The 26,313-nt window shown below is 41.1% G+C and overlaps 1 protein-coding gene across 5 annotated transcripts in view; it reads left to right on the forward strand.

The window, feature by feature from the left end:
* Nucleotides 1-26,313, forward strand: part of ARHGEF9 (Cdc42 guanine nucleotide exchange factor 9) — a 334,089-nt gene that overhangs the window by 195,722 nt on the left and 112,054 nt on the right. For all 5 annotated transcript variants that reach the window (XM_087728130.1, XM_087728131.1, XM_087728134.1 and 2 more), the window contains one exon: nucleotides 23,380-23,559. In XM_087728130.1, the coding sequence (XP_087584256.1) occupies nucleotides 23,380-23,559 (180 nt within the window). The remainder of the gene's footprint in view (nucleotides 1-23,379; nucleotides 23,560-26,313) is intronic.

Here is a 26,313-nt window from a genome sequence, read left to right on the forward strand (position 1 = left end):
AGCTTTGGGGCATTGGGCATCTCCATTGTGGCCATCTGTTATAAGGGTGGTCAATTCACAGGAAAATTTAGTCACTTGGATAATTGGCAGCTACTTTTTAGCTTATCTCCTGGGTTGTATCCCAGGCTTTGAGCTGAAAAAAACAGAACCTTTGAGATGATTGACAAGCTAATGCTCTGGCCCATCTAGCATTAAAAAAAATACTTTGCAGCTTTCATGATTTTTGCATTTAAAGTGAGAAGCTGCTAGAATTTTAACCACTATTGAGTGTAATATGTCATTTGTTCATGTGCTCAGATTTGGAATGCTTTGTCTTTGTCACAACATCTGCATTTTATTTCAATTATGGTCCTGGGTTTTATTTTTGCATTTATTGTAGTGTGTTATTGTAAGCCCCACTGTGAAAACGTGCATTGGGAATCCGTGTTCCAGATTATAATACAATCCTACATGCACAATAGCAAGACATCAGTTAGAATAGGGAAGTCCCTTGTGGAGAAATATCCAGGCTGCAGAAGCTGAAGAGTGGAAGCTGCTGCAATTCTACCAGGAAAAGAAGATCAAAAATGACCTATCAATGTGACTCAGCATGGTAGTCACCAATAAATTCATTGCCCATCGTGGGTCAATCTTTGGTGGGTGCAGGCTGCAGGATGAACTAACTGATGACCTGCAATTGGCTGATTATCTCCTTCCAGAGGGACAATAGACGCAGAACACAGCTTTTATGGAAGAAAAGGAGGTGTCTTGTCTGGAGATCAAAGATGGATTTGAGATGACAGAGTGTTCCAAATAGGAAGATGTGGTTTGCTTTCCATTTTCAGACAGATAGTTCCTCTCCTGGAGAGGGAGAAAAGCTAACCAAAAGTCAAGAACCATTAGTCAGTTCAAAGGAGACCTTTTTAGTTTATCTTTTCATTGTCATGCAAAAGCAGGTGTTCATTTCTCAAATAAAGCAGTGAATCATTCTGTCCCGTTGGGTTTTTGTCATGCTCCACTGTCCCACATCCTGAGAAGTGGATACAGTAGGTTGAGATGGGTTTTCAGAATTAAATGTAGCTGGACATATAGAAGGAAAAATTATTGGGCTGCTCCAAAAATTTAGATTAAGAGGGCAAAAATAATGGTAAGTTCTTCCTTACCTAAGATCATATGCTCACTGTGGATAGTTAAAGATTGATTTAAATCTGCATTTTTCAGTAAACAAATGATCTATAACCCGATTAGAGCCTGGGTACACTTCAATTTGCACAAATCCCAGGATTTTGGGATGGGTTTCCTTTCACACCAGGCCTTCTGAAAATGGCCCGGCTTTGCATTTCCTTCTTATCCACAAATGCTTCATTCTCCTGCTGTCTTGCTTTCTAGAGATCAGCTGTGAGGGCGCAATGCAAAATGCACTGCTATTTTTGTTTTACATGCTAATGAGGAGGTCTGGGCTAAAATTGCTTTCTGCACCATTGGGCATTGATGAAACAGGATGGGCTGGGCAAATGGGAATAAGGACAAAAAGTGTGCCGCCTTTCTCCCTTCTGTTATTAAGGGAGAAATCATATGTAGCCAAGTAGATTTTGCTCACGTCTCACTTGGTTGAGGTTTATGTAACCATAGTTTCTTCAAAAATCTGCAGTTGCTGGGGTCCATGTAATTTAAATCAAATCAAATCCATTTTTATTCAGTCACAGACCAGCAAATAAAGCACAAAGTCACAGTTAGTTAAGATTAAATGGAAAAGTGTAAGAGTTAATATTACAATGTACTCTATGAACTATAGAGCAATACTTGGCTATAGTCAAGGAGATAAAATCAGATTGATCTGATAACATTTTGAATAAAATAACTGATATTTGGTAAAAAGGGGAAATCCTTTTCTGGCAAGCAGGAGTGAAAGTAACTCACAGTTGGTTGCCTCTAGTTGAGATGGCACTTAAATCTAATGACTGGCTGACTGACTGCTAGGAGCCCGGAGATCAGGTAGGTAGATGGCAATTTCCTATGTTTGAATTTACAAAAATAAGGCTTCCTTATAAGCTTCCTCCCTTATAGAAATTAGGAGAGATGTGGATGCAGAAGTTAGATTCATACAACCAATAAGCCAGTATGGTCATGTTTGTATTCATTTGGTCTCAGTCTCCCATGCTGAGCTTTGTACAGATGCTTTGTGGTCTAAGTATTATGCAACCCAATGAATTCTGGTTCATTGACTAAACCATGATGAACAAAGCATGATGTTTAAATTGGACATTCTTCCTCCTGTTTCCTTTTCCTTCCTTCCTTCCTTCCTTCCTTCCTTCCTTCCTTCCTTCTTTCTTTCTTTCTTTCTTTCTTTCTTTCTTTCTTTCTTTCTTTCTTTCTTTGTTTTTATTTTTCTTCAGAGCTGACGACGACTAGCCTAACAAGCCCAGGGCCTTGGATGAAATGTTAAATCTAGGCCATCTCCAAGCCTGCTTCTACATACCCAACAGGCAGTGCCTGGACATTCCCTGGGGCTTCAGGGATGGTGTTGAAATAGTAGCATGGCATCCCAGTGTGTTCTGTAAATAGAAGACCAAGACCGTAAGGGTGGAGGAAGAAACCAGGCTGCAAAATCTCCCCCCCCCCCCAGAGGAGAGTAATTTTTTCCCCAGTCATTTTTTTAAAAAAAGATCTTTTTAAAACTATGTAACCATTCATTTTGGAAAGAGCTTATAGCAGCCAATGTTTTACTGCTTCTGTTTTATGTAACTGTTCATAAATTGTCCTGCAATTTTTTCTCATGCAAATCACCCAGCTTTCATTTTTAACAGGTCTTCCTCTATGCTACAAGCTGTTAAAATGGAGCTTTTCCCTAAATAATTAGTTTTTTAAAATATATAATTACTGCTTTTTATATACAACTCACAAGAACAATTCCTTCTTTTTTTAAATTGAAAAAGGACAGACTCTAGTACTGTAGATGTGTAACACAAGAATTCAACTTCAGGGTGGTAGAAATAGAATGTCCAAATCTACTTGCAGAATATCCATTCCATTTCATCCATCCATCAATCAATCATCCCTCATTCCTCCCTCCATCCATCCTTCCATCCATCCATGCTATCTATCCATGCATCCATCTATCACTTCATACTGAGTTTTATTTATGAATTATAAAGCCTTTGTTTTCAAGTACCCTCTTTCAAAGTTGTCATTTCCAGTATTAATTAGCTGCCCTCTAAGCTTTTCTGAGCTTTGCCAATTTCCCCTACCTTGGAACATCTTAAAATTTCTATTGTGATTACCAAATTATGTTTGATCCACAATCATAGAGTAATTTCTAAGTTTTGTATTTGCTTGCCCATAAAAAAGATTAACTCTTCAGAATCAGGACTGTTGTGTTAAACCCACAAACAGAAATATTTGGAAGAAAAATCCCTTTCCTTCTAAGCTGACAATCTATCGAGGTTCTCAGACATCAAGGTCACTGTTGTACCAAAGGCGCTTTTTCAAAAGGCAATTGGACTTTATTTTTCCTTGAAAACATTTCACTTCTCATCCAGAAGCTTTTTCAGTTCTGAACTTCTGAAAAACCAAAGAAGCTTTTTGGTTGCGAAGCGAAATGTCCAGTTGCCTTTTGAAAACGACCTTTGGGATAAGCCGACAGCTTCAATTTCAGACATTTGAGCCTATAAATGTTTTAAAAATGAAAAATGCAAAGATATTGCATCGGGAAAGTTTTAAAATTCTCACCTCTTCTTGGTGCAATTGAAGCTGAAAATAGGGAAAAGAGAATTCAACTTGCCCATCATTAATGATGTTGCAGGCAGTACAAGATCTGATTTATTAGAACTCTGTTTGGAAACCAGAAAAATACAGGCATACAGACTAACATTGGGAATGGCCACTAGCCCAGTCTTCTTTGAAGGTCAGCTGAAGGGACTTCAGTTCCCAGAATTCCCAAGCCAACACATTTGCTGAGAATTTTGAAAATTAAAATCTAATTTTCTCAACTTTTCAATTTATCTCAATTTTCAGGTGTTCAAATTGGTGTATCTCAACTTTGCAATTTAGGATGTATGGACTGCAATTCTCAGAATTCCCCAGCCAGCAATGGAGAAGTTTGGGAGTTGAAGTCCACCCCTCATAAAGTTGCAAAGGCTGAGAAAAACACCAGTCTGAACACATGGAAATTGAGAGAAATTGAGAAGATGAGAGTTCAGTTAGAAAGATTTTGATTTTTGATTCCTAATTTGCTCTCCCTGGTCAAGCTGAGGACTGATGCAACCCAACAGCCTGACACTTCAGCCTCTGCTACTTTGAAAAATTACCAAGTGCAAATGGAATGGGGAAGCGAAGAAGAATGAGTCTCAGTTGTTCCTCTGTACATTTAATTGAATAAAGGATGAACTTCCTGGCCTCAGACAGCATTTTAAGAGGGGAAAAGAAATTACTTAGCAGTAGAACTTGGGTGAAAGTTAATAGCTGATCCTGCTGTATTGTGTTGCACATTGAATACACTTGAGTTTTAATGGGCCTCTTTTATTTTTCAAACATGCCGACCAGCCAGAGATCAAAGAAAGCAAAACATTAATTCAGGCATAGTACAGATAACAAAATAGGGTTATTTTTCCCCTGAAAAAAGTCTTATTATAATTTACATGCATTTGATATATTTATACCATGCGGCAGTGACGTGCAGTCAGGGGAGGCAGGGGAGGCAGAGCCTCACCACTGTCGTCATGAAAAGAAAAAAAAATGTGAAAGGAAAATGGCTGATCTAGTGGCTGCCAGAGTCACAGTGGATGACTCTGCCTAGTTCTTAACTGTTTAAAAAAGCCTCTAAAAAGTGCCCTCTACAGGAGGAGGCAGGAGAACCACGTGCCTCATCTAGTCTGATTTTATGATCACTCGAGCAGAGTTAAGCAAGGGTTAAAAGCTGAAAAATTCCTTATGTAGATGAGGCACGTGGTTCTCTTGCCTCCTCCTATAGAGGGCCTTTTTTTTAGAGGCTTTTTTAAACAGTTAAGCAGAGTCATCCATGGGGACTCTGGCAGCAACTAGCCCAGCCTGACCTCAGCAGTTCTTGCCTTTTTCCTTTTACATTTTTACATTTTCATGATGGCAGGCAAGAGCAGAGTTGAAATCCTCTGTGAAACAGCTGGAAAAGGTATGTGGGTCGGAGGGAGGGGGAGGAATTCAAAATTAATTCTCCTGGTGCAACTTTGTGTGTGTGGGTGTGTGTGTGTGTGTGTGTGCGCGCGCACACGTGTGTGTGTGTTTGTTTCTTCACTCAAACAAACTCTCCCTCAATTTGAGAGTTTTTTTGAGAGTGAAGAGAAGGAAGGGGGTAGGAGAGGCAGGCAGGGAGGCAGCCCGCCAGCTTTCTTTCTCTGTGTCCGCGGCAGCCTGCCAGCAGAGGTGGGCCTTTTGCCCACCAGCAGAGGCGGGTCTTTTGCCCGCCTCTGCTGGTGGGCTTCCGCTTTCTTTTGCCTGCCTCTGTGTCCGCAGCAGCCGCGGACACAGAGGCGGGCAGCTCATGGCTGGATTGCCATGAAGGTGCATTGGAAAGGATGAAAATTTAGGGGAGTATTGTCCTTAAATCATTAAAACCTCATGAAGAATTGCATTCTTGGCATAGCTTAGCTCTTTTAAAGAAAGCAATTACTTTTTCCAATATGGTGTCCTTGTAGAATCTCAGCTGAAAACTTTGCAGCTGAAATTCAGCACATCTGGAGGCCAGGTTATTCCAAATTTATACATCTCTTTGTCTCTGCCTCTATCTCCACATACTATTTACTATCTATCATTCGTATGTATGTATGTATGTATGTATGTATGTATGTATGTATGTATATTTTTTTTCCATAGATTTTCACGGGTACAGGTATGCAGGTTTTGGTGTATTCGGGTCTTTTCCCGTGTAAGATTGAGAGTATCTTGGCGACGTTTCCACAAGGTCCCACTCGTCATCTTCAGGCTGGTGTCTTTGGCCTCATGCCTGTGCAAGCAAAGTGTGATCGGAGCTGCCGTCCCTCTATAAATATTGGTGGGGGTGTGCGGAGTGCTGGCTCTGTTGCTGCAAGCAGATTGGTTGGCTGGGTTGTAACATCTTGATTAGTTGATGGAGTTGATGTTTACAGATTATTCAGCTGTTTTGTAACCTCCTGTGTGGCTGAGGTACTGGCTGTGTGCCTATTGTTCTTTTGTGTTGTAATGAGCTGAGTAATGGGCTGTGTGATGACCTCCTGAGCTCTATTGTAGTGATATCCTGAATCCTGTGCTGCAACCTCCTGTGGGGGTTGGCTGCATTGTAACATCCTGAGCCTTTGTGTTGTAATCTCCTGAGTTCTGTGATGTAATGTCCTGAGCAGATTATAGAGGGACGGCAGCTCCGATCACGCTTTGCTTGTACAGGCATGAACACAAACCCAAACTCTGGCTTAGATATGTTGATGACACTTTCGTGATTTGGCCACATAGGAAAGAAAAACTGGACAACTTCCTCACACATCTCAACAGCCTACACCCCAAAATACAATTCACTTTGGAAATAGAAGCAAACAACCAACTTCCCTTTCTGGACATCCTAATCTACAAAAAACCCAATGGCTCCCTAGAATATACCATCTACCAGAAAAAAACACACACCAACTGCTACTTAAACGCCCAATCCCATCACCACCCTGCACAGATCAACTCTGTAGCCAAGACCTTCATCTCCAGAACCAAACGCCTAGCCAACAAAGACCACCTGAAAGTCCCTTCCAACCCTATTATTCTATGATATACTGGCAACTGTCCAGAGTTTCCTTGTAGGCAGAAAATACTATGGATTAAAACTGCCGAATGCCATTGTCACCTTGCTTCCCTTTGCAAATGATGTGGTTGCTTTCATGCTAGAAAACATCTCTCTAGGGTGCTGGGCCCTTTTGTAGGGACAGACAGCAGGCTGGGTTTCCACACTGAGTGGCAGTTGTGAATTTCCAGCACTACAGTAATATGATTAAAATATGGCATGAACTCAGGACTGGGAATTTTTGCAAAATCAGAAATGATATACAAATAGTGTCCAACGTACGGCCACAATTGAGTCCAACATTTATGTTGCTAAGTGAAAAATTTGTTAGGTGAATTTTGCTCCATGTTACGACTTTTCTTGCCATAGTTGTTGTGAGAATCACTGCAGTTGTTAAGTTAGTAACACAGTTGTTAAGGGAATCTGGTTTCCCCGTTGATTTTGCTGGAGAAAGGGTTGCCATGAGTGACCCCAGGACACTGCTACCGTCATAAATATGAGTCAGTTTTCAAGCATTTGAATTTTGATCACAGGGATGCTGCAATGGTCATAAGTGTGAAAAATGGCCATAAGTCACTTTTTTCAGTGCCATTGTAACTTTGAACAGTCACTAAGTGAACTGTTGTAAGTTAAGGACTACGTGTAAATAACTTTCTTTTCCAGCCTCTCCCACCATGCTTCTCTCCAGTTTTTGGAGGGATAAATGTGTTGAGATAAGCCTCAGTTCTCATGTCTTTGAAACCAGGCTGGGCTTCCTGGGACCTCATATATTGGGAAAAGGCTTTGCCAAACAAAGTCTTTTTCTGGGGTGCACTCTGGCTGCCCAGCGTAATTTAAACACCTGATAGTCCCCATCTGAGTACTAACCAAATCTCCATCAGCTTAACTTTTTTGATATCTGCCAAGGTTAGCTAGTCACCATAGGGAAACCTAAAGTCCACAGGCAAAGGGAAAATTAGATAATTCTAAACTCTCCCTCGACTACTGATGATTTCATGATGATGTCTAGTTCTCTGACCTTGAATTCTCTGGAGGTCTTCCATCTACATTCAGGGAACATACCTAATTATTATTGCAATTATTATTATAATATGTGTGCTGCCTAACTCCTGATTACTCTGCATGGCTACAGATTAAAAACCTATAAATCAAGAAAGAATAAAACAATAGACAAAAATAAAGGTCAAGATGAGAAGGGTGACAAAAAAATACCCAGTCAGGAAAAAACAAAATAAACCCACATAATCCAAAGGGAGGCTAAAATCAAATTTTCATTTTTTTCCAATTGTGAGCAAAATGTCCAGAAGTAGAAAACTAGATATGTTCTTCTCTTTAATTAAAACAGTTGCACTATCCATGCCAGCTCCCTCTCCTTTGCCATCCAAGTCATTTCTGACCAGTAAGCACATCGGTTGACATTAATTTCCTGCATGAGGCTCCTTCGTTTTCCTTACTTCTCTAGAGGAGGGAAGTCAGTCTGGTGTTCGGCAGCCGCTCGGATTTCATTTCCCACCATCCCCAGTGGTGAAGTATTATGAGGGCTGTAGCCCAAACTATCCACAGGCCCCTTTGGAAATGCCTGCATCTCTGTTTCAATTGAGATGTTGGCTACTTTTCTCTCTGTCTGGGTGATGACTTGTTCTTGTCATTTATTTTGTGTTGCTCTGACATTTTTTTGGCCTCTACTGTCTGAAATTGGTCTTTGGTTCAACCTGTAACTGCTCCTTTGTGGTCAGGGCTATTTGTCTGTCAATTCAAACCTCACTTTCTGAGATTTTTCTACTGTTGGTACAAAACCCCCGGTTCTGTGTTTCTTAGCTGCATATTTTTCTTCTTGGAATGGAGAAGAAAGTTAAGAGGAGCGACAGGAGGAGGAGGAGGAGGAGGAGGAGGAGGAGGAGGAGGAGGAGGAGGAGGAGGAGGAGGAGGAGGAGGAGGAGGAGAACTGTGGTGCTCTTGGTGCTCTATGAGCCTGGTTGTTTTCTTGCAGATGTTTTATTATCCTAACTAGTTGGGTAATGAAACATCTGCAAGAAAACCACCAAACTCAGAGAGCATCAAGAACCCCTCATTTCAACCCTGCACTACAAATATTCTCCTTTATTTGTACATTTCCTTTCTTCAGATGAGTCCTTCCACTTGCTTTTCTCTCAGCTGGTCTCCTTCAGCTCCCCAGGATGAAACTCACTGTAAGCCTTTTCTTTTCCCCACTGTCACTTCATTTATTCCCCTAGACCTGTTTGCTTATTGATTTTTTCATTTTATTTTTGGAATCCTCTTTAACTGAAATTCTTCACATGGTTTTCGGAAAAAGCAGTCAGCCAAAAACCATAAGATTCAAATGGGACTTGAAGACATCAGTCCTCTAATTGTCTCCTTAATCAAGTTTGTATGGACTCTTCTTTGCAACTCATTGTTTATTGATTCTCTCATGTAATTTCGATGCCCTTCTTTTTCCTTAATCAGCTTGTCTTTAATTGTCATTGTTGTTATCGATGGTGTTACTAATAACATTTCTCCCTTTAAGTCCATAAGTTTTTTTTATTTTGTCTTCTTCTTTGTCTTGCCATCTAGCATAGGGTTCCCATCCATCTAGTTCCCCTTTCCATATTCCACTTTTTCCATTTCCAGACAGAAACCATTCACCATAGATGTCAGCAGATTTGATTTCTTTGTAGTCATTTCTCTCTTTATTGCTTGGGACTCTATCCTCTTTTTCCCATTTCATAAGCATGTCCATCCTTTTCATCATATTTTTCTGTTAGGTGCTCTAATTTTTCAAACATTTTCTCAAATGTATTTGATAATTTCTGTATTGCAAACATTATCTCTTGCAAGCTGACAGTTTCTCTCTGTTGTTGGAAATAAGCCATTGTTTCCAGCTGTTTAAACACTGCTGCTCTGACTTGGAAGATTTTTACAAGGTTACACAGGTTCACCATGAGATCTCTGGTTAAGGATATACTTCAAAGGAACATTTGTATGAACAAATGGTGCTTTACTTCTTATCACTTTCTATACACAAACTGTGAGACTTTAAAGTTCCAGGATAATCAGTAGTGAAAGTAAAAGTATTTTGTTTTCAGTACTCAAGTTTCCAGTCTTCGAGTAGCAGTGTTATCTCTCCCTTTGTTGTTACAATTGTTGCAATTCTCTTTGTTCTTTTTATATCTTTTAATATTCCAAGTTAAAAAAAAGTCAAATTCTTACATGAAATAGAGAAGAAAGAGTAAAAGACACATGTAGTGATGAATAAGGAGAAGTTTAGTCCGTAGATTGTGAAAATAATAGTAAAAATTATAGAAGAAGAAAACTTTATCTATTCATTTCAAATGGTTTGCATAAATTCCATCCATGAAAATAACGCTTAAAAATTAAGATAACACACTGACCAAAACCATCCAAAACTTAATTCCGCTGCTTATTTCTTTTATTCTTAATTTAAATTTTAAAGCTTTAAGTTTTTTATAGGCAGGCTCTTTTAAAATGGATAAAAATTCCTCCATTTTCTCTTCTGTTTCCTTCCATTTTGGAGCCGTCCCTACTTCATCAACCTGGGGGCTGAGCTTTTAACGCCAGCCGAGAGACCTTCTCCTGCATCAATCAGGGACTTTGCGATGTCCCTGTAATCAGCAGAACGTAGTCTTCCTGTTCACCATCTCTACGGGATGGTTTAGATCCTATTGGACCACCCAGCAATAAAAGTATTGGCGGCAATCTCAGAGCATTGAGATCGGGCAACCATTTCGTATCGACGTAGGCTCCTCCTTGACCATGGTGCTTGAGGTCACTCCCACTCCTTAGCGGGCATCTCTGGGGAAGCTGGTCTGGATTCCTGGCAGGTAGCCACCCACTCTTCGATCTCCCAGTCCATGTTAGGCCACCACACGTAACTCCTAGCCAAAGACTTCATCATGACAATTCCAGGATGCCCTACATGTAGAGCCTCTTATACTGCAATGCACAGTTTGGGTGGAACAGCTACCCGGTCCCCCCAATAGTAAACAGCCATTAACAACTGATAACTCATCGCATTTGGCAAAATACATTTTGAAATCAACCCCAACAGGCCCCTTGGGCCACCCGCTCCACACCCAGTTCAAAATTTGCTTGTTGGTGGAGTCCTTTGCAGAGTGACGGGCAACGTCACTAGACGAGATGGGCCCAGTCTCCAGGTAGTCAATGAGAAGGACCAGCATCTCGGGGGTAGGGTCAGCGAGAAGTTACAGCAATGGGCAGTGGCTCAAAGTCTCAGCGTGCCCCAAAGTAGAGCCGGGTTGGTGGATGAGGCAGTAGGAGTAGGCAGCAAGGAAGATGGTCCACGTGGTATGCGAGGTGATAATGATACTGGGGTAGGTCGGTTCCCAGCCAGTAAACCCAACAATGGCTTGTGGTCAGTAATCAGTTTGAAGTCCTGGCCGTAAAGGTATTCATGGAGCCTCTTTACTCCAGCCACTACAGCCAACTGGCTGTAGTTCCGCTCAGCAGCAGACAAGGTCCTGGAGTAAAAAGCAATAGGGGCTTCAATTCCATTGGGCATGCGGTGGCTGGGGACAGCGCCGACGCCAAAAGGAGAAACGTCGCAGGTCAGCACCAACAGCAGGGTCTGGCTGTATTGGACTAAGAAGGAGTCTGCTGATAGAAGTCGTTTTATCGTGGCAAATGTGGCAGCCTCGGCTCTGCTCCAGGACCACTTCGCGTTCTTGGCCAGGAGACGGTGTAAGGGCTCAGCAACGGTGGCTTTCTGTTTGAGAAAGACACTGTAGAAATTAAGGAGCTGGAGGAACACCTGCAGCTCGGTTTGATTGCGAAGTATGGAAGCGTCCTGAATAGCTTTGATTTTTTGTGAGGTCAGGTGAATCCTAGAAACATCGATCAGGTACCCTAGGAATTCAACCCTTAGCACATTAATTTGGCATTTTTCTTTTTTGAGACGGAGGCCCTTGTCTCTAATTCTAGCCAAAACTTTTCGTACGCATTTTAAAAGTTACACCTCGTTTGCAGCCGATACCAAGGTGTCATCAAAATAGGGGACGACTCCTTGAATCCCCTGCAAAAGGCGTTCCATGACGCTTTGGAACAGTCCAAGGGCGATACTAACGCCGAATTGCAGGCGGTGACATTTGAATGCACCCCTGTGCATCACAATGGTTTGGGCCTCCGCCGTAGCGCCATCTACAGGCTATTGTTGGTATTCCTGCACCATGTCCAATTTTGCGCCATGTCCAATTTCGAGGGAAACATGTTCTTCTTACGGCCTTCGGGAATGCCCATGAGGTCATTTGCCTCAAGGAAACAGTCAAATCGTAGCATGTATGATTCTCAGTGCTCGGTGACTGGATCATATGGAGGTGGTGGGGTGTGCATAGCCATTTTGCGTACAGAGAGCGATTCAAGTTTGCCGCTCAAAAATGGCTGCTCAATGCCGCGCTGGGGCTCCGGGCTGGATGTACTTGCTGGATTTCTACGCTCTTTTTGGTTCGCCTAGTTGCCTTCCAATCCCACCTTTGTTGCCAGTGTTAGATTGGGTAATGGATAGGCACACACAGTCTAACAGTAACAGCAGCTCTTTTTTTAGTGATTTTTTTTTTTTAGTGATTTTATTAATATTTATAGGCCGCCCTTTTCCCTGAGGGGACTCAGGGCAGCTTACATAAAATGGGGAAGGGAGGGTACAGACAATAGACACAAAATAGTACATAAAGGTAAAATAGTAAACAACAATATTGCAAGTGGAACAACGATTGTTCTCACTTGTTTATTGCATTCAACAAGTGAGAACAATCCAGCGAAGGTTGATTCTGACAGCAGCCCTTTTATAGGGAGCTGTCAGACCCTTCGACCAATAGGATTAAACCTCTGTTCCCACCGGAACAGAGGACCTTGATGGAAACCACTGTAGATAGGGTGAATATCTAACACTGAAATCTAGGAAAAGGAGACTTAGTTGCATATAAACAATTTGAATTGAATTTATATTCCATTAAGTCAAAATGCTTCATTCTCCTGCCTTTGTCTTGAATCCTGACCTGACCTGTTTGGAGGAAGGGCCTACAACCCTAATTTCTAATGTCACATTTTATGTTTTCTTGCCTTATTTTAAACTTTTATACTCAGTGTTTTGTATTTTTTAAAAATGTTTTATATGTTTTTAACATCCTATTTGTATACTGCCCAGGATCTCTCGGTGAGGGAGATGGGTGGTTTCTAAATATGATAATATAAAATTAATAAATAAAATAAATCCCAAATGGCTGTGCCTTAAGCCTTGCAGAAGCTTCACACCCTGTTTGCAATGTAGTAAGGGTGGGGGATGCAAAAAAAAATGATTCTACTGAAAATAACTTGATTTGCAAGGGAGGGTTGGTGGCAGAACCTCGGGATGCTCTGAGAACTACAAGGTGGCCCTTAAGGTCACACGGCTCTTTTGGATTGTATGTAGCTCATCAGAATGGCTGCTGAGGTCAGGATTTCTTTGTACCTTTTTCCTTCTGCTCTTTGTACATTGATCTTGCTATTTTCAAGGAATTCAACCACCTTCTCTCAATCCTCCGGGGTTCAAAATAATGAAAGTATAGCGCCACAACTCAGCTTTCTCCCCCCAAACTTTCTATTTTGGTGGAATCTCCGTAGACCAAGTGCCCCCCCAAACTTTGGGGCACCAGGGACCGGTTCCATGGAGAAAGGGCCCATGGTTTTATTTTCTGTCTGCAGAAGGGCGGATGGAGCTTCACTTCTTTGTGCAGCCCAGTTGCTGGCGTGTTGCGGACCGGTGCTGGTCCAAGGATGGGGTGGGGGTTGAGAACCTCTGCCGTAGATCATTCAATTATTTAGGAATAGGAGAAAATGAAGGCAGGACTGATGTGAACAGAGTTTCTTCTGCTTTTAACATCAATATCAGGCTTGCTTTCTTCCGTCTGGGTGGCAGTCGTGGTGGCAATTACCTGAAGAAATATATATTCTGCCTAATCACCTAATCATCTTTTATCTTGAAAGTTATATCAAGAGGTGAGACCAAAGGTGAGATCACTTTGCCATCATGGAGCTAGTCAGTAACAATTAGATTTTTAGGATTACGAGTGGATTCAGTTAGCTATTTCCTTTACTTTGTCCTGCTTCTGATTTCGTGCACAATCACCAATGAAGACCCTCTAAAATAGTCTAGAGGTAAAAGCCGTGATCATCAGGTTAACTGGCATTAAAGGGGGGGAGTAGACAAATTAATTGAAAATTGGGTAATTAATGGCAACTGCGCTTGATAGTTGTTTTGAGTCATAGGAAATAAGCCATGATTGCCTGGTTCTGGGAATTGGATGATCATCTAATGAAGAGAAGGACTAGCGGTGACATGATAACATCTTCCATCTTCTGTTATTCCAATATTTAAGGGGCTGCCACAAAGAAGTGGGGTTCAACCTATTCTCCAAAGCGCCTGATGGCAGGATAAGAAGCAGTGGTGGGATTCAAATTTTTTACTACCGGTTCTGTGGGCGTGGCTTTGTGGTCATGACAGAGAAAGGATACTGCAAAATCCCCATTGCCTCCCCTCCCCACTAACCTGCTTTCCAGTTCCGTTCTCCTGTTCAGGGCAACAAAAGAAGATCAGTTGGGAGGCAGCGGGGGGGGGGGGAGGCGAGCCTATTTGCTGGTTCTCCGAATTACTCAAAATTTCGCTACCGGTTCTCCAGAACCTGTCAGAACTGGCCGAATAATACCTCTCACAAGAAGTAGTAGATGAAAGCTTATCAAAGACAGATCCAACCTGGAACGAAGGAGACATTTACCATGAGTGAAAATAATTAATCAGTAAGAACAATGACTTCCAAAAGTTATGGGTGCTCCATCAGTGGAGGTTTTCAAGAGTAGATGGACAGGTACCTGTCCTGGGCAGAGTCCCCTGCTTGAGCAGTTGGTTGGATTAGAAGACCTCCAAGGTTGCTTCCAACTCTGTTAGTCTCTATTCTATTGTGTATCCCTTTGTCTTGAGCTTCCAGGATATATCATGTTGGCTTTTGGTGTCCCCAGATGTTCTAAATCACATTGCTTTTACACAAAAGGTTGGCATTCCAAACTACCTTTGTATTCCAAAGGTCCAAGATGTCTAAATTTTAATATTTTTATATTTATAATGGTTTTTATATCCATAGTCTTTATTAGATTGTAAGCCACTCAGAGTTACCTCAAACCATGAGATGAGCAGTATATACATTTAATAAATAATAAAGGTGGTAAGGCACCACCTTGATGTGGTTATGAGATTTGTGTGTTCTAAGGTAGATGACTGCTATGCCAGAGGTTCAACAATATTGGACAGGTCTCACCAGAGGAGCCAGACCAAGAGTGTCTCTCTCATACTAAGACCACTTAGACATATATCACTTTATAGTGCTTTACAGCACTTTCTAAATGGTTTACAGAGTCAGCCTCTTGCCCCCAACGATCTGGATCCTCATTTTACCCACCTCAGATGGATGGAAGGCTGAGTCAACCTTGAGCCCGTCAGAATCAAACTCTTGGAGTGAGCTGTGAGTTAGCCTGCATTACTGCATTCTAACTACTGTGCCACCACTTGTGACCATAGACAACATGGGGAGATATAAGTTACAGAAACCCATATTGGTTCAGTTGTCATCCTGGTCAAAAAGACCACACTAGGTGTTGGAGTTTCTGGACCTCTGGTGACAAATGGGCTATAAGATTCAGGACTGTTGGCTAAGCAACCAAGGATGTAGAACTGCTGGAAGAAAAGATGCTTACATCACAAATATACAGAGATTGAAAACATACTGCAACAATAACTTAACACCATGAAACATCAACATCTGCGTATCCCAGGTTCTTCGGAAGGACTAGATAGGCTGATAAAAATGCCAAATCTAGTCTAAACTTCTATCTGACTCTGTGATCAACCATAATAAAATCTGTGGGAGAAAAGCATTTAGCATCAGGACTGTTTATTGAATTAAGATTGACTGGGATTATCCTTCATTCTAAACTGGCTTGTTGAATAGCAACTTGGATCATTCTGAAAAGCTAACATGCCCTTGGAATAGAACGGCTTGCTGAGATGCATTAATCCAGCCCAGTGGTGGGTTTCAAAAATAGTTGGAACCTACTCTGTGGATGTGGCCTCCTTTGTGGGAGTGGCTTGCCACCCATGTGACCGGATGGGAGTGGCTTGCTGCCCATGTGACCAAATGGGAGTGGCTTGCCGCCCATGTGATCGGATATGAAATTAGGAATTAGTACTTAGGTTGGTCCAAGTAGCGATTCAGAAGTTAGTGGTTAGAAGCAATCGTAAAGCAAGATATGGAATTAAAACCAGAAATATTTTGTTGGCTATTTGAAAGGGAGTATAATATATAATTTTATACATGTTAGCAGCTGCTGGAATTGTATTTGCACAACAGTGGAAAAACAGAGATATGTAAATGAATAAATATTACAATATGCAGGAATAAATAAATTGACAATTAAAATCAAGAAGGCTTTGAATACTTTTTCATGTGGGATTGGTTTTAGCAATTGCCAACTAAGGGGAAACAGAAATTAGCAATTCAAAAGTATGAAAGAAAATACCAATTATGTAAGGAAAGGTCCCCAAAATGTATAAGGAAATATTACTAGATCATTATTAATGCGTAGATAACTGCGGGACATTACACACTCACACCCACCCACCCACAAACTATGACAGTAGCAGGAAAACATCAAAAAATAAGAATCCCCCCCCCCCCAAAAAAAAGACTGCCAATGAAACCAGTTTTTTTTCCTAAGCCTAAGGACAGGAAAAACAGTCACTGGAATAAAAACCATCAAGGCATTGTGGAAAATTATAAAGGACAGGCAATCACAGAACCATCAACTGCTTCAGAATTACCTAAACAATGAGGGTGAAACACACTAAATCTGGCAAAGCTGCCTTGCACCAACCTGGCCTGCGCATAGAAAAGCAGCGCCACTTTGAGACCCAGCAATAATTTATACTGTAACTATTTTAAGGTATTGTACCAGCCATAGTATACTGTAACCATTATTCCAATCCACAAGCAATAATTTATGCTGTAATCATTTCAAACTATTCCACACACAATAAATTGAAGTAAACCATTTTAAAATATTCTACACTCAATACTTTTAAGTAAAACTATTTAAAAAAATTCTATGCACAATACATTTCAAAGTATTGAGTATAGAATTTTTAAAAATGGTTTATTTTAATTTATTTTGGATAGAATCTTTTTTAAATAGTCTAAGACAATTTAAAAAAAGAATCCACACAGAATAAATTGAAGTAAAACATTTTAAAATATTCTACACTCAATACTTTTAAGTAAAACTATTTTAAAAAATTCTACGCACAATACATTTCAAAGTATTGAGTATAGAATTTTTAAAAATGGTTTATTTTAATTTATTTTGGATAGAATCTTTTTTTAAATAGTCTAAGACAATTAAAAAAAAAGAATCCACACAGAATAAATTGAAGTAAAATTTTTTAAAATATTCTATACTCAATACTTTTAAGTAAAACTATTTTTAAAAATTCTATGCACAATAAATAAAATATTATTTTAAAATACATTAATACATTAAAATACATTAAAAACCCAGGTCACTTACCAACAGGCAGAATCAGCAAAACTCTGATGCGATAGATCCTCATCGCGATGGATGGCCTTCCCTTGTGAAAGCTAGGCCGCGTGGCGTATGCCAGCCCGTGGCTTTCGCTAGGGAAGGCCCGAAGGCCTTCCCTCACGAAAGCTGGGCCGCTGCCACCCACCCAAAGCCTCCCGAGTCCTCCGGGATTGGGCGGCATACAAATCTATTAAAATTGACAAAAAATTGAATTGCTGGGGCTTAGTTGCTTACCTGAGGGGGAAGCAGCAAGCTCCTGGAAGGTGAAGGGAATTTTCAAATGGAGGTCAAGCACGAAGCTTTTAAACGCTTCGCCTCCAGCCCGCTCACTGATTGGCTGGACTCCAGCCAATCAGTGAGTGACAGGCTGGGCTGGCTTAGTGTGGACAGGTGGGGGAGTGAGTGAGTAAGCTGCGACGCGCCAGCAAGGGCGCTTTGCAGCGACAGGGGCCAGGACCGTTACTGGCGTTCCCGGAAGTTAATTACTAGCTGCCCCTTTATCTCAGGTACTTTGAAAGCCAAGAAGGAGAAAGAATTGTGTGACCATTCAGTTACCACTGAGTATGAAATAATGCTGTGGCAAAAACTTGCCAAGGTTGAACAACGCTGGGTTAGACAGTCATCTGCTGTCAGAGATGCTTTTAATTTGGATTTCTGCACTGGGTATGGACTCCATTGTTCCAATGGATCCCTCCCAACCAGATTCTATTATCTCTTCCCTACTGGGTTAGAAGGAGCCTTGTCTTTGATGCCCACATAACTGTTTTGCGTTGTCCCCTAAGATCTAAAAAACTGTTGAGTAATTAAGCACAAATGCCTTCCTCAGCTCAAGTTTTTCCCTTAGCAGCTAGAGGCAAGATAGGATAGAGTTGCAGAGAGTGGGGGGGGGGGCAAAATAACTGCTAAATTATTGCTTTTCTGTCCTCTTCTCAGCACTGCCTCTTGCCAAGCAACAGAGGGAAAGGGTGGGGGGTTGAAAAGGGAAGGTCAATCTGTAATCATTTCAAATAATAATTAAAAATAACCCATATGTTCCAAAAGGCCAAAGCAATTGAATTGCTCCTTAGAGCAGTCTCAGAATAGCAATGGGGGAGATAAGCAGAAGGGGAGGTGGGATTGCCAAGAGCAGTAGGGCAGAATGGAACAGGGGAAATCAGTGGATTTTTTTTGTCAAATGGAAGATTTTTTTTGTTTTTGACTGGTTGGATGCCCTTGAATTGTGTGAGCTTGAGAGCAACCAGAAGTCTCACCCAGCATGGCTGGTGTCAGAGAGTAACAGAATAACAGAGTTGGGGGGGACTTTGGAGGTCTTCTAGTCCAACCATCTGCTCAGGTAGGACACCGTTATCATTGCAGACAAATGGTTATCCAGTCTCTTTTTGAAAACCTCCAGTGATGGAGCACCCACAATTTCTGGAGAAAAGCTGCTCCCCTGGGTAAATTTTCTCACTGTCAAGAAATGTCTCCTCAGTTCTAGATTGCTTCTCTCCTTGATTAGTTTCCATCCATTTTTCATGACTTGCTTTTAGGTGTTTTGGAGAATAGGTTGACCCCCTCTTCTTTAGGGCAGGCCCTCAACTATTGGAACACTGCTATCATGTCTAGTCTAGTGAAAAGTTCTCCTCTTCACTAGACTAGACATACCTAGTTCCTGCAAGCGTTCTTCATATGTTTTAGCCTCCAGTCTCCTAATGATCTTTACTGCTCTTTTCTGCACTCTTAGGGGATCTCTTTCTAGATATTAGCCATACCTTGTGTGTGCAGGGACTCTCTCTCTCCCTCTCTCTCTTTCTTACACACCCACCCACCCACCCACCCCATGATTTCCCACACTGACAAGGAAAGCTTGAAGGAAATAAGTCTGGGTCACCCTGAAGAACTGTCCCGAAGCTCCTTTCATTCAGCTTTAATTCAAGTCTCATTCCATTCTACTGTCCAGCTTCCTCTGTCTGTTTCCCCACCTATCATCTTATGAATCTTCTGACTTATTTTATTATGATGATTTATTCAGTTTTAAGGCTTTCCACTCCCCGAGTGATTTTTGGGTGGCTTACCAGAGGGTTAAAAGATCAAAACAGAACAACCACTTAGTAAAACAATATTTAGTAAAACCACTGTAGTAAAACAATCACTCTGTGGAAAAACTCGATGTTCGACATTTTAGTAAATTCTCCTGGCTTGGTGCCTACCAGAAGAGCTAGATCTTTAAAGCCTTTGTGAAGGTTGTTATCCTTGTACTGAATCCTGTTCTCAAAACTGATTGAGATGAGAGAAGGCCATCAATTTCCTCCAGAAACCTTTGGAGCTGCATCCTGATCTCTTGGGCATCATGTATCTTGGTGGAGCCATAGATTAGTGGGAGCCCCATCTTTAACATGGCATCTTACAGTAGTCCAATATCTCAGGGGTTGCCACAAAGAAGAGGGAGTCAAACTATTCTCCAAGGCACCTTGAGGGTAGAACAAGAAGCAATGGGTGGAAACTAATCAAGGAGAGAAGCAACTTAGAACTGAGGAGAAATTTCCTGACAGTTAGAACAATTAAGCAGTGGAACAGAAGTTGCCTCCAGAAGTTGTGAATGCTCCAATACTGAAAGTTTTTAAGAAGATATTGAATAAACATTTGTCTGCAATGGTATAGTGTTTCCTGCCTAGGCAGGGGGTTGGACTAGAAGACCTCCAAGGTACCTTCCAACTCTGCTATTGTATTGTATTGTATTATCTTCACTTAGAAAGGACATTGCAATCAGTTGCTGGATGTGAAGTAATGGGAGATGGAGTTATACTTACAGAAGGATGGGAATCCAGTGAATAAGATGTGGAAAAGTAGGTGAAGGCTTCACCTACATATGGTCAAGACATGTTTTTCTAGATTTCTGGAGAGCGGCCTAGTTTTTTTCTTTGTTTTAAAAAACTTCCCTCCATTTTAGGACAGCCAAGATGACAAGTTCTGGGTTTTTCTGGATTGAAGATGATAGGGCCCCTGGAGCTGATTGGGTGACTTCCAACCATGTGGTAAGGAGGTTGTGTTCAAAGACAGAGCTCAAGACATTTGTCCATGAACTGAGTGGCCTGATGGTGCCTTCAGTGTCTCTAGATCCATGATGGCAGGAAAGCAGGAGCCCATAACAGTATCTTAGAGAAAACGCTTTGTTCTACCTGGTCCATCCACCTCGATGGTCTTCAACTAATGAAGATGTGCAACTGAAAAGAGTCAAAATAATCCTGGAATGAAAATTAGTGCTTCTATCTGACCACAGATTTCTCAGCTTTATGTAGAGGAACTGCTCCACACACAAATTCTATTAGCAAAGCTGGGCAGTAATTCTGCATTTTAAGATCCTCCTGCCTAAACTCCTCTTTTTAGCCTTTGGTTCTTCTCCCTTTTAAAAAAAGCAGTAAAAGCATCAGCAGCTTCTAGGGTCACAGCTGATAGATCTTGCTGAGAGTGGTACTTGTGGAATTCCACTTGAGGGGCCTGAAAGAGAACAAGGGAACAGAACTTGAAAATAACTAATGGGAACTTTTCCTGACATTTTTTCTTTTGAAAGCACTGAAGGAAAGAGAGGGGAGAAACACTGCAGCAGAGAGCCAGAAGGATGTTGGAAAAATAATAAGGAATTGGTAGGCAAGAAGTTCACCAATGGCTTCAGAAGAATACATTTCCGTAATTGGCAAGACTTGATAAGAATAATAGAATAACAGAATAATAGAGTTTGAAGGGACCTTGTAGGACTTCTAATCCAAGTCCTGATCAAGCAGGAGACCCCATACCATTTCAGGCAAGTGGCTGTCCAGTCCCTTCTTAAAAGGCTCCAGTGATAGAGCACTCACAACCTCTAAAGGCAAGTTCTTCCCATTAGCTAGTTGTTCTCACTGTCAGGAATTTTTTGCTTAGTTCTAGGTTGCATCTCTACTGGCTTAGTTTCCATCCATTGTTTCTTGTCTTGCCATGCTCTTCAAGTGTCCTGTCCCTGTGCAATTTTTGTGTGTGGAAAAGTTGCATTTAAAAAAAGTGTAGTAGAGTCAGCTAAACTCTATAGCAGGTTTTCTATTCCTCCATATCTACAGGGAATAGTATCAAGGGCATGTGAAATGTTAGTACCACTTTATACTGCACTGGTGAGGCCACACTTCGAATACTACATCCAGTTTTGGTCACCACAATATAAATATATGTTTGAGACTCTAGAAAGAGTAGAGAGAAGAGCAACAAAAATGATTAGGGAACTGGAGGAGAAAACAGATGGAGAATGATTGCAGGAATTGGGTATGTCTAGTCTGTGAAGAGAAGGATTAGAGATGAATTGGTAGCAGTCTTCCAATATTTGAGGAGCTGTCACAGAGAAGAGGGGGTTGACTTATTCTCCAAAACACATGAGGGCAGGACAAGAAATAATGGATGGATACTTAACAACGAGAGATCCAATCTACAACTAAGGACAAATTTCCTGACAGTAAGAACTATTAATCAATGGAATGGCTTGGGATATCTTTGATTCTGTCATGGACCATCCTAAGATGAGGGTGGCTTGGGACACTTGGCCTCTTGCTCTCTTGTTCACGATTGGTTGTGACGAAGGGGTCTTCTAAGAAGACTATTTCTCCTACACCAGATCAGATGTTGAGTAGCACTTGCATTCTTGATGTTGCAGAGATCTATAGTACAAACAAGTGATGGCAAATTCCTAACTTGAAGTGAAATGAGATTTGAACTAGCGTGAAGATTCATAAGACTAAGATTTCTTCATTATGTCAAATTATGTGCAAAAAAACCCCGCAAGTCCAAAAGCAGCCGTTCCAAATTACTAATTTATTGCTAAAGCCTATGCACAGGAATTTTCTCAGTTAGCACTTGGTTAGAACTGGAGAAGTGTCAATGGAATTCAAGGGAGGGGTTGACTTAGTTCTCTTGTGTCTGTGTAGTGATTCTAAACTGATGCCCATTTAACTCCTCCCCCTACCAGTTCTTCTCCTACATCTTGTCTGAATATTAATAGTGCTTGCACTATTAATTACTGCTACTTAGCATTAGATGGTAGAAAATGGAGGAACGAATTAAATACCCTTCCCATTAAAGAGTGATTCTGTTGAGGCTTTCAGCCAACCAACTAGCTAGCTTATTCTGTTCCATACTCCATTTTTTCTTTCCCATCTGATATTCAGTATTCTGGGTTTATGTGGAATGCTTAATCTTTATTGCACTCATTATCCCCCTACCACCCATTTTTTAAAGATGATGCAGAAAAAAAACATTCTTCCATCTATTATATCAAATCCTCAGAGAGAAGACGCAGTGGGAACCCAGATTTGGTAGCTTTCTGGATGCAAGGGTAGATGCTAAATATGTGACTTTTTGCATGTGTCTTCATTTGCAGCCTCTAATGGTAGTCCTTGACTTATGAACACAACTGGGACCAGATTTCCTATTTTCCAAGCAGGGCAGTTGTTACACACCCAACTTGACAATCTTTTTTTGCCATCGTTGTTAAGCAAATTTGGCTTCCCTATTGGCTTTGTTTCTTAGAAGCCGGCTGGGAAGGTTGCAGATACTGATCACAAGACTTTTCCAGGATGTGGCAACTATTTTAAATACATGCCAGTTATCAGGTGTCATAATTTTAATCCTGAGATATTTCAATGGTTGTAAGTCTGAGGATTGGTCATAAATCCCTTTTTTTCAAAGTGTTGTAATTTTGAATGTCTCTAAATGAATGGCCGTTAATTGAGGTCAGCCTTAGTCTGGCAGAGAAATTCCTATAAAAAGGTCTTCCCTGAAATGACTTGAATGGCATTATTTGGGCACAGAATGTCCCTGGCCAGGTGGCCCAAGCTCCCCGGGTTCTTTCAAAAGGAAGGGACTGGCATTCCCACCAGGTGCAAGGCGCATGGTGTCCTCATCCTCTCCGAACAGGGGTGGCGGGTGGAGGTAGCTTTCTCCCTGGGGGAAGAGAATGTGGCTGATGGGCCTTGTGTTTGTCTTTCAAGCTGATCAGTGGCGGTTCGATTGTCAGTGCCGAGGCAGTATGGGATCACGTCACCATGGCCAACCGGGAGTTGGCGTTTAAAGCGGGAGACGTTATCAAGGTACTCGATGCCTCCAACAAGGACTGGTGGTGGGGACAGATCGACGATGAAGAGGGCTGGTTCCCGGCCAGCTTTGTAAGGGTGAGTAGCGTCCGTTTTTCTCATTTCCCCCTCCATGCTCCATCTAGCTGACTTCATCATAAGCGGGTGCGGCTGGGCGCAGAGCTGGTGGGGCCAGGCTAAACGGGTCATTTTGGTCCTCCCTCTGGATTGACTGAGTGAATGAGTGAATGAGTGTATGGCATATCATTCATGGATTTGCAATATATAGTAATAATTCCCCTAGCTTAAAAAATGCAATATAATATGAATGTTAGAAAGAATCTATGTTCAAATACTAATGTTTAGGCCGTCTAATCATTGCGGCGCAGCATTGCTTATATGAAAAAAATCCGATACTGGACTGATATATACGCTCAGCTTACAGCCAGTCATGCTTATGATCTCCAGTTTGATGTGGGACCCCGCAGTCGCACTGAGGGGAGGATGCTGTGCCCCATTTATAGAGAGACTCCTGGCAGGTGTGCATCCTATTCAAGATTGTTCATTGCTGCATGGAAGCTCAAAGCCTGGCACTTTTTTCATGGGGTTGTTTATATGTCTTCCTCTGTCTGGGCATTCAGCAATCCATTTGGTTTTCCATTAGGAATTATTGTTAAAGTAGTTGAGCAGCAGATGTTGTCAATTGGGGCTTCCTAGATTTGAGCCTTCTGGCTGATAAATGAGAAAGATCAGTGGTTGTGGTAGGAATGAGTTGTTCATAATTTTTAGGTCACCCCTAAATTGTACAAAATACTAAAAAATAACTTTTGTAAATGGTTGCACCTGCTACTAAACTGCAACCACTTTGCAACCAAAAATTGCATCTGCTAAGCAAAATCTTTCAAGGGGTCAAGAAGGGCAACAGCTGCTGAGGGCATCTGGAACTTTTTCCTGGGTTGGATTCCCACTTGGCAAAGTCATACATGTTGTAGTAGAGGTGTTATCGCATCACAGAAAACTGGAGATGATCTACCAGCTTTTGAAAACAATCAGATAAATTCAAGGGAAAGGCAAGTTCCCCAAATGAGATAAAAATGCAAAAGCTAAACCTGAACCTTTGTGGGCAAATGCAGTCTATCTTTGCATCAGCTGCCTTTGAAAAAAAGCATCATTTACCAAACTCAGGATCTGAACTGCCTTCTGGCTGACACTGTGAGAAATCAGGTTATGAAATGAATGGGTGTTTGGCCGCCTCCGTTATATTTTTCTTATGTTCTTATATAATGGAGTAACTGAGCTATTTTCCATTTTGCATCCATTTATTTAAAAGCGTGCTCTGCCCCATTTCTGTATTAAATCAAATGAATGAGAGATGTTTTCTCCAAACATGCATTTTTTTGCATTTTATATTAATTATTTTTCCAAAAAATTAAAACTCATTCTCCATGATTTCACTATAAATTTTGAACTTCAAAATTTTGGAAGGCTAGCTTCAAGTTTCTGTAAAAATGGAAAACTGCAGACATGACACAAATTCTACCATTAGGGAACATAACATTTTAAGATGTTCTGAGTAGATCTTATAATTGTGGAATCTTTTCTTCTTGGAAATGTTGCAGAAATCTGTTTTTGTTTGGCTTTTCTTTTGCTGTTTTTTTAATCCAATCGGTGTTCTATTTTCCATTGGCTGCAAAATAATCTAATATTTATTGTTCAAATGACTTTTTATTGCTTTGCTATTTTTTATTTTATTTTATATAAATGTGCTTCAATGGTTTCTAGGAAAACAGGCTTACAACAACACATATTCTAGGGGTACAAATGGGTCTCCACTGTGCATAACACTTTTGATCTACAAGGATTCATTCTGGATTCTGTTTCTCAGCTGTACTTAGAGGGATACAGAAAATTGCAGGAAAAGGAAATAATAGACACGTACAGTCCACTGGTATTTAAATAAATCTAGGAATAACACTCAGTTGGGAATAAGATGCATAATGTGACTTGTTTTGTAAAGAAGTTCTCTTTAGAAGCTGACAGTTTTTTTCTAAACAACAATTCTTCCAGGCTAATAAATAGTCTCACACTGATTATTCAAGTGCTCTTATTTACTTAGCCATTGATTATCTCCTGGTTTAGAGGCAGCGATAGCGATTTATTTAATACTGTGTCCGATTGTGGGTAGCTAGCTGAAGTCCTTATAGCTCAGTGTGAACACATCAAATCTGGAATTTTGATCCCTGAGCTTTCTGGGGTAGAAAAAAAAAAATCCTCAAGAACTAGCTTGAAAAAGGTTTCCTTAACTGAGAACCTGGAGATATGAGGTGGGACAGGAATACTAAGCCCTAAAATGATAAGCTGCCGTGCCTCTCTCTGAATGAGTTTGCATGAATTCATTCAGACTGATCATTGATCCCTCATCCAGTCAATTTCAACTCTAGGGGACGGTGCTCATCTCCGTTTCTTAGCCAGCGTTGTCTGAAGACACTTCCATGTCTTGTGGCCAGCGTGATTATATGTGCTGAGGCACATGGACTGCTGTTAGCTTTCCACCAAAGTGGTACTTATTTATCTATTTGAATTTGTATGCTTTCAAACTGCTAGGTGGGCAGGAGCTGAAGTAAGGAACAGGAGCTCATCTTGTCACGCAGCACTCAGGTCTCAAACCCGGGCTTTCAGCTTTCCAGCTGACAAACTTAGCATCTTTAATCACTGAGCCATCATGCCCTCTATTGATTGATTATGTGTGACTGTAATCAGATCATTGTCAATTTTTAGCAAATACATGGACAGGCTTTCTCATGACCATCTGTCCCTAACCTGATTTTTTAGGTCTTCCAACAGGACACCTGT

Source organism: Thamnophis sirtalis, unplaced genomic scaffold (assembly GCF_051295495.1).
Source record: "Thamnophis sirtalis isolate CommonGarterSnake01/CBP01778 unplaced genomic scaffold, rThaSir2_p1.2 scaffold_13, whole genome shotgun sequence".
In the NCBI taxonomy this organism is placed as follows: Eukaryota; Metazoa; Chordata; class Lepidosauria; order Squamata; family Natricidae; genus Thamnophis; species Thamnophis sirtalis.